This window comes from Teleopsis dalmanni, chromosome X (assembly GCF_002237135.1).
Source record: "Teleopsis dalmanni isolate 2A chromosome X, ASM223713v2, whole genome shotgun sequence".
Taxonomy (NCBI): Eukaryota; Metazoa; Arthropoda; class Insecta; order Diptera; family Diopsidae; genus Teleopsis; species Teleopsis dalmanni.
Window position 1 is genome coordinate 67,938,621 of NC_051848.1, and position 11,755 is coordinate 67,950,375.

General features: G+C 31.9%; 1 protein-coding gene across 1 annotated transcript in view; it reads right to left on the minus strand.

Moving 5' to 3' along the window:
- LOC119688522 overlaps positions 1–11,548 on the minus strand; it is a 70,514-nt gene extending 58,966 nt beyond the window's left edge. Inside the window, exons 1-2 of the mRNA XM_038103197.1 lie at positions 11,511–11,548; positions 10,494–10,846 (exon numbers count right to left, since the gene is read on the minus strand). Of these exons, the coding sequence (XP_037959125.1) occupies positions 10,494–10,846; positions 11,511–11,548 (391 nt within the window). The remainder of the gene's footprint in view (positions 1–10,493; positions 10,847–11,510) is intronic.
- Positions 11,549–11,755: the final 207 nt, after the last annotated feature.

Consider the following 11,755-nt stretch of genomic DNA (forward strand, 5'->3'; position numbering starts at 1 on the left):
ACTTTTGAAAAGTTCTTTGAGCTTAAAGTATATTAAATTATAATAACGAAGAACAGTAGCAACTTTTATTATATTTATCGGCTTGTTTCTCATATGTACCGAAATTCGGGTCCTATAACATCTAATGACTTCTACAGATTCCAGTGGCGTATAGTGCACACAAACGTGATTCATCCTAAGAGTGTGTCATATATTCTTATGGCGTGTCATATATCCTTATGGCGTATCATATATCTATACGCGTGATTAGTGTGTGCTTATAATGTAAATTGTATTGAATATCGATTAGAGCTTGATTGTATACTGAAATCTTCCTAACCTGCATTACTAAAACGCAACTGTTTATTTTATTTCTGTTTAGTTTATTTCTGAGTAATATTACATCGCAATCTAAAGACTGAATTATGTTATACCAGAGTGGATACTAACACTATTTAAACCCTATCTGGATTATGGATACACAGCAATTCATAAACTGTATTTTAACTTTATTTCATTCTGTGAAGCAGGAAATATACGCCTATTAGCTTTTTTTAGGCTCATCTTTGAAAAAGAGTATTTAAACGAAGCATATAAAGTTAACTGGTTTTTACACAATTGAAGTTTAGATCGATTTAGGAATTTGTTTCAAGTATAGATAAATCAATGTAGAGTTTTGTTGTCGAATAAAAAGGACTATATGGATTAGCGTTCCAAGTTCGTTTTATCGTTCGGTTTCTATATTTTCAATTACTGATGCAGTGTAATAAGTGAATAATCTACGGAAAGGTTTGGGTTTCATGGATAAAGTTAAAGCTTCTACGCTTGCAATCTTTACAGAATCATTTTTATGATAGTAGCGTAGAATTCATTATTAGATTTCCAGATGAGCATTGCATTATTTATACTACTCAACTCAGTTATAAATTCCTTACACAGTTTTGGACGTATTCTTATAATATATCTGACAGATTTGTAGTTTCTGTGTAATTTCTTATTGCTAGGTGCTACCTTACAGTTTGCGGACGCAAGAAAATGCTGTAATCTATTTTATATTAAAAAGTGCTATTATTAGATGCAAAATATGTTACTACTGCAGATTTTAACGAAATAGTGAATGAATTCATCAAAATTCTGCAAAAATCTTTACAAAGAGGTTTTTTTCGAACAGTAGTGAACTATAACAACAAAAATTTTATTTTTTTATATTATTTTAATTAGTTGAATTTTTGTCTGACCATACAGCTGTTTCTAGTATTGCCAAATACCCATCATCAGTGGTCTTGGAAATAATTCTTGTATTTATTTATTCGTAAATAATTATTTTTGAGACTGCAAGTACCAGGAATCGAACTGGGGTCCTGTCAAATGTGAAACTCAGAGTCAGCGCACCTTAACCAACTGATCCAAAGCCATACTTGACTTCTTATGTTCACATATATTTCCGGAGTTTTGTTACTTTTGCTATGAAAGTTTTTATTAACAATTTTACTTGCTGTCTTTATTAAAAATTTAAATCTTATTTCTTTATTCTTTATTCTTCTAGATTTTTATTAAAATTTTTAAAATTTAAAAATATATGTATAAATTCCTTTAACTTCTAGGAGAAGCACATGGTCGCACTCGAAGTTGACGCTACAATAACATTAAAGTACCGCACTTCAACTAACAGTTTTGCTAATTTTGAGTTTAGAATGGCTCTAGAATTGTATTCCAAAGTTATCAGGAGTTATTAGTCCTGATTGCTTTCATAAAAGATATTCTCTTTGAGTTTATATGTATCGGTCAGTTCATTTATTTCCTCTATTCACTTGTTTTTTATCATACGGCTACTACACTAATAAAGAAATCAGTTTGACAAAAAAGGGAAAACATTTTCACAAGATATCTTATTGACTTGTGCTAACATCCTGAAGGAACGTCACTGCAGACATAATAAACCAACTTCTATTTATCCAAATGTACAGAGGTTTTGAGAGTATATCAGAAAATGTCTACATCAGTAATTGTCTGATTCATCAGTAAATACTGATTTTTTAAAAATCGATAGTTGCGTACCAAATAAAAGTTTGCATTGAAGCCCACATTACATGTTTTATATAATTCATTTCACAGCAGTAATTGTTTATAAATTAAAAAAAAGATTTTTATAACGAAATTTATACAAAAAATATCTTTTCCACCATTTTTTTTTTTTTTGTAAGTTGGTAACACTATAGCATGTTACGATGCTTGTCTTTTCTTCAGTTTGTTATCTATTTTTTTTAAATCGATTGATTTTACATTTATTTAATACGCAGATCTTACATCAGTCATCGAAAAATCACGAAGCTTTTAAGGAATACATGGATCAGTCAGTGAGAAGGGTAGGACTCTGCAGAAAGCCCCTAGTTATAAAAGAGTAAAAGTGCCCAGAAGCTCTGAGAAGACTTTCAAGGTACTATGGTACATTAAGACGAATGACATTCTGAGGGACCACAAGATTGATCCGATCACAAAATACATGAAGAATAGAGCCCTGAGATTATTTAGGAAAACTGACAGACTTACCAACACCGCGTTCTCAAATCTCGAAATGGTTACAAGCTCCTCGAGGAGATATGCAGATATGAGACAATTATTGCTTAGTCTGCTGAAGTGATAAACAATAATCCAGTCAAGGCATACAGAGTAGTTTTGCAGGAATCTCGCAGTTAATAGAGAGTTAAAGTGTTGAAGTGCACTTACTCAACTAGCTTTAGCATAATAATATGTGATAATATTTATATATGCATTCATGCTTTCATATATGCTGACATGTTCTAATACTTCATGATTCATGATTTTTATTAGTACTAAAAATGTTCCTATTATGTATTTTCTGAATAGACCAATTTAATTTACATTTTGTCATGTGTCCACCTTTCACTTGTTGTACAAACGAATGATATGCTTTCTCTGTCAAAGGAAAAAAAAAACAAAAACTTTGAGCAACAAACTTGGTATAATTATAATATAAAATAAAATAAAAAAGAAATAAAAATAGAAATAAAATAAAATAAATAAGAAATGTAAAAAGTTTTACCAATGTTGCCGCATTTGCCCCAAACTGCAAGTGCCAATTGAAATTATTTACTAGCTTCATCAGACAAAAGGACATTTTTCTTGTCGATTGGAAGTAACTCTAAAATACATTCATTACTTAAAAAGGACAGGAATAAAGGGAAAGGCTATGCAAGAATGGCAGGAGAAAGTTTTGCTGTAAAACTAAATGCAACAGAACTGCAAAGCCAGAACGATAAGAAGAATGAAAAGTGCAAAAAGGCGACAGGAAACTTTTTTCTTTTGGCAACTAATTGGCAAACTTAAATGTAAGCCTTAATTTATTTTTGTTGCAACATTTGTTAAACGAAGTTCACAAAAAAATTTGATAGAAAAATGGAGAACGAAATTAAAATACAATAGCACCAAAGGCAACAATTCACAAAAAACAAATACAAGTAACAAGAAAAAATATGGAATACCGAGTACAGAGCACCGAGCTCAGAGCTCAGAGCACCGAGCTCAGAGCACAGAATACTGAATACTGAACACTGAACACAGAAGAAGATGTGACATTACATTAAAGGACATTTCCATTTAAGGCTTCATTAAAATTTACCCGAAAGCAGAAGAAGCAATGGAGAAGCAAACAAAATTTTTAAGAAAATTTCCTTGTCTCTGTATTAACACTTCTGTTTTTATTTTATTTAAATACATTTCCTCTCCACTTTCTTGTTAGGAAAATTTTAAATTTAATAATTTATTTTTTAGTTTCTGTTTTTTTTTCTGTTAGCACAATTATGTTTTTATGATCAAAATTTAGAGTGTCTTTCATCTATTATCTGTTATCAATGTAAATTGAGCTTTATTTTAGGAAGAGGTAACGATGTCTTTCCATCACTAACCTGCGCACACCGATTCGCATTTCATTGGTCTCCCTCGAGCCATTCCCGAGACCTTGAGACTCGTGCAGATTCCAAGGCGGTATCCAACGAGCAATACTGCTATTGGTTCTTCTTAGATAATATCCTATCTAGCCCGACTTGTAGTGGACTCACACACGAGAGTTTTGATTGTAAATTTAGCTTTCATTTTAAATTACTATTCTTTTTGTTGGCACAGCATTTCATTCTGCCACAGTAATACTGTAAACTAATGGCAATCAGTAATACTGTTCCCAATTATTTCCCATAAATTGCGGGGATCCTCAGGGAAGTGCACTTGGCCAGTTGTTGTACCTGCTACCTTACCATTGTATTGTCGGAAAGTGAAATGTCGGAACTTTTACAGATGACACGGAAATAATGTGTCTACCACCAAGTTACAAACCGCTCTTTAAGAAGTTGAGTAATAGACTAATAAATAGGAACTGACAGCAAACAGTTCAAAATTAAACCACGTCGACTTTACTAACAAAAGAGAAACTCAAATGCCATTATTTCTAAACAGCATAAAAATTCCGAATGCCGAAAGTGAAAATCTCAATGCTAAGAACAGGAAGCTGTCATAACATATAACCAAATAATTCAACCGTCACTTCTATATGGATATGTAGCGTTTAGCAAGGTCTCGAACACTACCATTCGCCAGCTAGAAATTGCACAAAGCCAGGCTCTGAGAAGACTTTTCCAAGTACCATGGTACTTTAGTACGAATGATATCCTTAGGAACCTCAAGATTGATACGATCAAAAAATGCATAGAAGATAGAGCCCTGAAATTATTTAGGAAAACTGACAGACTTACCAACACCGCGTTATCGAATCTCAGAATGGTTACAGGCTCCTCGGGGAGGTATGCTGATCTTTGGTCAATTATTGCTTAGTCTGATGAAGTGATAAACAATAATCCAGTCAAGGTGTAGAGAGGGGTTTTGAAGAAACCTCGCAGTTAACATAATAATAATAAAATTGTAATCAAAACTCTCTTTTTAGAATTTCATCGGCTACTTTAGCTTGGCTTATCTGAGCCCAGCAGATTGCTGTTGAATATACTCTAGACATACATATGTTCAAGATGCTGCGTAAATATTGATTTCTAAATGTCTGGATTTCATCTGTAGAGTTTTCTGGTTGACTTTACAAACTATAGTTTCTATACTACTCTGCCAGGCTTACAAGAAAATGTTAAATATACATGCAAATAGCTATGGATTCCTATTCCACTCAAGCAAAGTTACTTCTGTAAGTTCACTTAATCGATACGTTCTTAAATTTTGTATATTAGTGTCATAACTTTTTTCCAATATATTTTATTTTTTTTTATCTTTTTGTAAAAAAAAAAATTTATTTAAATTTTTTTTTATAATACACTTTTGCTCATAAATAAACTGCATTAATATTTTTTATGGCGCAGGCCATTAACTCAAATTCTACTTTAGATTTTCTGAAGCCATTCTAATGGTTGATTGATTTAATTCTGAAAGTGTAAAACGAATTAATATCAAAGTGCTCCACTGCGTAGGTTGTGACTGAAATGAAACAATTATAATGAGTAATTAATTGCGAAATTGCTTGGCAGCTAATTAAGGACTTTAAACTTTCCTGGCGAAGTAACAATGCCACAACACAACTCAGCACAATGCGACACAACATAAAAGTTCAATTAAGCCCTCAAAAGCCTATTGTTTGTGTAATCTTCTTTTAATAAATATGCGTAGTTAAACCCACTCCTGAAAAGCATCCACTTAGGAGGCAGAGGCAAAGGCAGAGCATTACGAAGATGATAAATATTTGAATTCCATAATTCCATAGCACTTCGCAGTATCATAAATAAATTGAGTTCTTAAAATTAATTAATTAAATAGAATTTACTAATTTCGTAAAAAGTATCGTAAATTCGATTTCGTATATTTAATAACTTAATTAAGAAAATATTTTAGCAACTAAGTAATTTCGAAATAACTGAATTTATTAGGCTGTTCATAATTTATGATAAATCGAAATTTTATTGTATTAAAAATTGTGAACTCAATCTTAACTAATAGGCCTGCACTATTTATTTTAATCAATATAAGTCTTTAAATATTTTACTTAATGCTATATTAAATTAAAAACAAATTAATTTAAATCAAAATTACTTGATATCCACTGCTTTAGAAAATATAAACCGACCAAAGTAGTTGCATGTTTCCATTGCAACTAAAACTAGTTCGCTTGATGAAATAAAGATTTGGTCGTTTCCATCTGCATAAGCTAATTTATGCATGCAACATAATTTGTTTGTTTAATTCTACATACGTATATAAAACATATGACAAATATTTCAAACTTTGGTAACTTCCCCTATAGGAAATTTATTTTTAAGAGTTGCATTCGACATTTTACGACTTAAATCAGTTGATTTATTTATAATGAGTTCATTTATTTGAATGATCTTTGAATTATCCTCATTAGCAGCCTTAATGAGCAGAACTGCCCAAATGAGACAAGTGCAAACATGATATAACTTTCCAAAAAATATTCATCTATCTTGTAAATTGTATCTTGTAATTTTAAAAAGACGGGTCTTATATACTTTTGTGTGGGTATTTTGTAAATAGAAAATATCGAACGTTTAAAACAGTGTTTATTGAATAGCTCAGCAATAGTTTTTTCCCAAATAATTTAGACGCATTTCTAATTTTTATTGATTGATTGCTTGATTAAAGGAGTGTCATCCTCTACTACCAAAAATAGGCCTATTACGTTCCTTGAACTTTATTGTCTCGTTGTCTCGTTTAAAAAAAAAAAGGAATTAATAATTAATAATTTTATGTTAAAGTGAGTAGTTGACAAGCCATATACTATAGTTAGGTATATGGCGTTGGAGTATTTTTATTACTTATAACATCAGTAAGTCCCAAGATTTCTTTTGCTTTTTGTAAAGAATTCTCTTAACAGATCGTAGGACAAGGCTACAAAAGTTTGGATGTCTATAGTGTTGGTTCTCTTTCTTCTCTAGCAAGTATCAATCAAAGTGTTACTTATGAAATGATATGCATGTACAGTACGAGACTATATATATTATTAGAAGATTTACACCAAGTTTGTTTGACATATAAAAAAACTAATTTTCCTGATAAATAAAGCAATTAATAATAAATTTCGTTATATTCCTATTATGCTGTTTGAGCTAAGCTTAATAAAACTAAAAAATATATACAAATTTTTTTTAATGAAATGAAATATCATGACATCAGACTACTATTCTGATGTTATTGCTTTCCCTTTTTCAAATACTCTATGAATATTATTCCACTTGAATACCTAAATACGTAAACCAAAACTTTTCTTGCCGATTGAGCTCAACCCATTCTTTGGTTTGTTATTTTCTCTCAGGTGTGAAGTAATGGATCCATTTTTCATCAATTGTCTCTACTTCACAATTGACGCTCACAGTCAGCAATTTAGCTAGATTGTGTATAAACATTTTCAAACCATATTCTGAATGACGAAGTCGTTATCGTTTTTGGTCAATTGTGAGCAAACGCGGAACCCATAACCATCTTTTTCATATCCAAATATTCAAGTCAAATATTCGATACACATTCGTATGATATGTTTGTCATCTCTGCTATCTGTTATCTTACATAATTTAATTTTTGGATCATCCAACACAATATCGTAGATTTTTTCAATGTTTTTTTTCAGTTGTGACCTCTTTTGGATTATCTAGACGCTCTTCATCAAAAACACTCGTACGACCAGATTTAAATTCAGCTTTCTAATATATTATTGTTGTTAACTATGGTCCAAGGTTGCCGTAGGCAGAATCCATTTCCAATTTGATTGCATCATTTTTGATTTCTTTCAAATGGACGAATTTTATTACTGAACGATATTCACTTTTTTCCATTTTTTCCATTATAAGAAATCGCTAAGGTGCACTATTTCAATTATTTGCATCTGATGAAGTCAAAACTTTTACAGCTTTTGTTGAGAACTCTCCCGATATACAAATTATAATTGATTTTGTTCTGACGTTGCCACCTGTCATGAAATCAGGTAATTATTAATTCACATAGTATAGTAGAATTTTGGTTTACTTGCTCAATATTTTCATTTTTTTTCAAAAACAGAAATAGTGAGAAGAATCAAGTATTCACCATTTAAAATGGTAGATAGTATTTCACTGAAAAGGTTAACGGATTCAAAATTCTTCGAATATCAAAAAAATTATTTTTGTGAACGAATTTGGTTTAAAATCTGATAGAAAAAATCAAGTCTTCTGTAGAGTCTAAATGAAAAATTTTGTTTTAAACATGTTAAAAAATATATTAAATCAAATCAATCGTCATGATTTGATTATTTAACTAATTCAGCATCACATGTACCTTCTGCTCAAAAAGTATTCGGATTTTGTAAATAAAACACACAAATTTAAATTTTATTCTAAATTTATTTTATCTCCTTCAAAATATGCTCCTTCTGTAGCGATACACTTATGCCTACGCAATCTTCTAACCCAATCTTCCATACACTTTTCGTAGGGTCGTGAAAGTATGGCTTTTAGTTTCTTCAGCGAATTCTCTTTTACTGATTCAATCGACTCAAAACGCTTACCACGAAGGTGCAATTTGAGTTTCGGGAACAGGAAAAAGTCGCACGAGTCCAGATCTGGCGAATATGGTGTCTGAGCGATGACAGTGGTGCCGTGTTTGGTCAAAAAATCGCGTACAAGAAGAATTTTCCATAGTAAAAATCGGTAAATGCACTTGTAGTAGTCTCACATTAACAGTTGCTGTAAACAAACTAATTGACAGATGGCGCTCAAATTTGTACCATATGTTAAGAAAGGGTATACCAACATAACAAAAAAAAATTTTGAAAAAGGTTTATTACTTATGGAGTAGTTAATAAACAACAAAATCCGGATACTTTGAGCAGAAGGTATGAACATTTTATTTAGACTAAATAAAGAGTTGTATTAAAAGTGAATCAATTATGAATAAGGTGACATTATTCCTCTTTATGTCAGCACTTAAAGTAAACTAAGTTTAATTTGCCATTTAGAAATGAACAGTTCACGATATTATTATTTTTTTTTTTATCTGAAGTTCTTAAGTCAGGAACTTTATACAATATTTAAATCAATCTTATCTCAGGTTTATAACTCAATTTATTTTATAGCTTCACGAAAGTCATGCAGATTAAATGCAGAAATCGAGTGGAGTTTATTTAAATTGTCTCGTTTTAAGACTCGCCGTGCATTAAAGCGCAGACTTAAGCTTAAACGAATCCTGGCCAACAAGGAATACGTAGGAATACGTAGGAATACGTAGCACATAATGGCCTTTGCAGTTTAATTGTTTCGCAGATGTGAATGGCAGCTGCTTTGAGTGCATAAAAACAAGCGCATCAGAAGCGCATACACACATGCAGGCCAGGAGCGTGAAAGGTCGCGTGCTAGGAAGTCTCATTGCTGTCGATACTTTCCATTGGAGCGTGCTTTTCGTTAATCCTTGCACTGTCGAAATGTTAACAAAGGTATGGTCGCGCATAAATGCACACACGTGATCAACTACTAGTGCGTGTGTACGTGTGTGCGTGTACAGGAACTCACCGCAACTAAAAATAAATGTAAATGTATTATTAGTTGTGTATTTGTGTTTGTTTTATGTATACAAAATACATCAACTTTTATACAAACTTGCCTATATCCTGACGACCAAAAAGCAAATTGCGTTTTCACCGCAATCAGCGCAATCAACCATAAAAACCACTTTAATGCAGGACACGCAGTGGTTGTGCTGTTGGTGCAGGGACATGCCAGCTCACTGAACCACGAATTACTCCAACCACTTCGCCCACCTGCGCAACACACCACATTTTTATGCCTGTCGCCATTAAATTGCGCCTTTTTACAGGATCTAGTATTCGTGTACAAACACATGCACATCCAATACGCGTATGTGTTGTTTTTTTGTGTATGTGTTGTACGTGTGTAAGGGATGTACTATACGTATATGCGTTTATATAGGATGTGTTTAAGTTGGTAAAACATTCAAATACCATTATCTGCTACGCAACCACAGTCACTGGAAAAAAAGCGAATGCCTTATGCGGCTGGACCGCATAAAACATGACAAAATAAAAATGTAAAAAGGACACAACACAACATAAAGTCATAAAAAAAAATTTTTGAACGCTTCCAAGCCAAAATGTTCATCGTGTTAAGCTGAAAGTCAACATGGAAATGCACCTACGTACGTTTGCACCTGCAATGCGATGCGATACGATGCGATACGATGCGATACGATGCGATACGGTGCATAACGATGCACTGCAGCCAGACAAAGGTGCACAATTAATTATTTATAAACCGATATGAGTTTTTGTGTCTGCAGTGCAAGGTACTGCATAACTAAATAATAAGTCTGTCAAGGGGAACTCGCCAAGGAGTTCCTGTACACAACATCATCATTTCCACTGCATACGAGACAAATATTGTGCCTCATCGACAGCAAACAGTGTGTTTATAAATAAATATAATAAACAAATTGACGACACTCACCTGGAAACTTATACAATGCAACTTCATTGCAATTTATCTCAATTAACGTTGATGTTTCGTTCGGTAGTCCAGCGCATTGGCACATGCTATTAAGGGGACAAGCATAGAGCATGTCTTGTTGCTGTGCACTCAAAATTGCAGCAAAACTTCCGCTGTTACCTGGTACAGCAGGTGGTGGACCACGTGCACCTGCCAGACTACGCGGTAGGCGTGCGCTAGCGCCATGCCCAGTACCAAACTTACTATTGCCTGCTAGACCACCGCCATCAAATTTCCAACAATCAGCCGTGGCACGAAACAAGTACAGTAACGAGATGGATATTAACAATAGTTGTGAACGTTGATGCTCCATCCTAAAAAAAACAGAAAAAGAAAAAATAATTAAATTTTTAAAATTTTAAAATTTAATATTTTATGGAAGATACATAAATGAAAATATTTATTTTGGATTTTTGCATAAAAATATATGAATTCGAAAATTTATATTGCATAAATGCACAGTATGTAGACATAAAAACAAATTTAGAACTATTGTAACATAATATATAAGTTATAATATATATGTATATATACATAACATATATATTATTTATTTATATAGAAAACTAGTGGAAAGAGTTCTAGAAAGAAACCTAAAACTAATTTGTTTCTCTGTATAACATTTCGATGAGTGTATGTATCATATAGAGTTTATTGATCATTCCTTTCAAAATTTGGTTTAATATTTTAAAAAATCCTATTTAGAAAACTAGTGGAAAGAGTTCTAGAAAGAAACCTAAAACTAATTGGTTTCTCTGTATAACATTTCGATGAGTGTATGTATCATATAGAGTTTGTTGATCATTACTTTCAAAATTTGGTTTAATACTTTAAAAAATCTTATGATTTGTAAATGATGTGCTATTTGACACTTTATGACTTGATGCACACATTAAATTTTAAATTAAAATGTCATCAAAATCTTCATCACGAGTGTGCTTTATTCGCTTTTGCTCTTGAAACCACAAAATGTATAACCCAATATTATTTGATTTAACCTCACTAAGAACAGTCATATTAATAGTAGAAAAAAATAATTTAATACAAATGTTTTTAAACATAATATTTTTTATTAAAATAATTTCCAACCTACACAAACACAATATATGATGAAGAAAAAAAATATCCATGATTGAATGAAGTCTACATTTAGGCTTTTTAATTACTTTCCTACATTCGCTTTGAAACTGTTATTTTAATTTAAATAATTTTTTTGTTCCTGT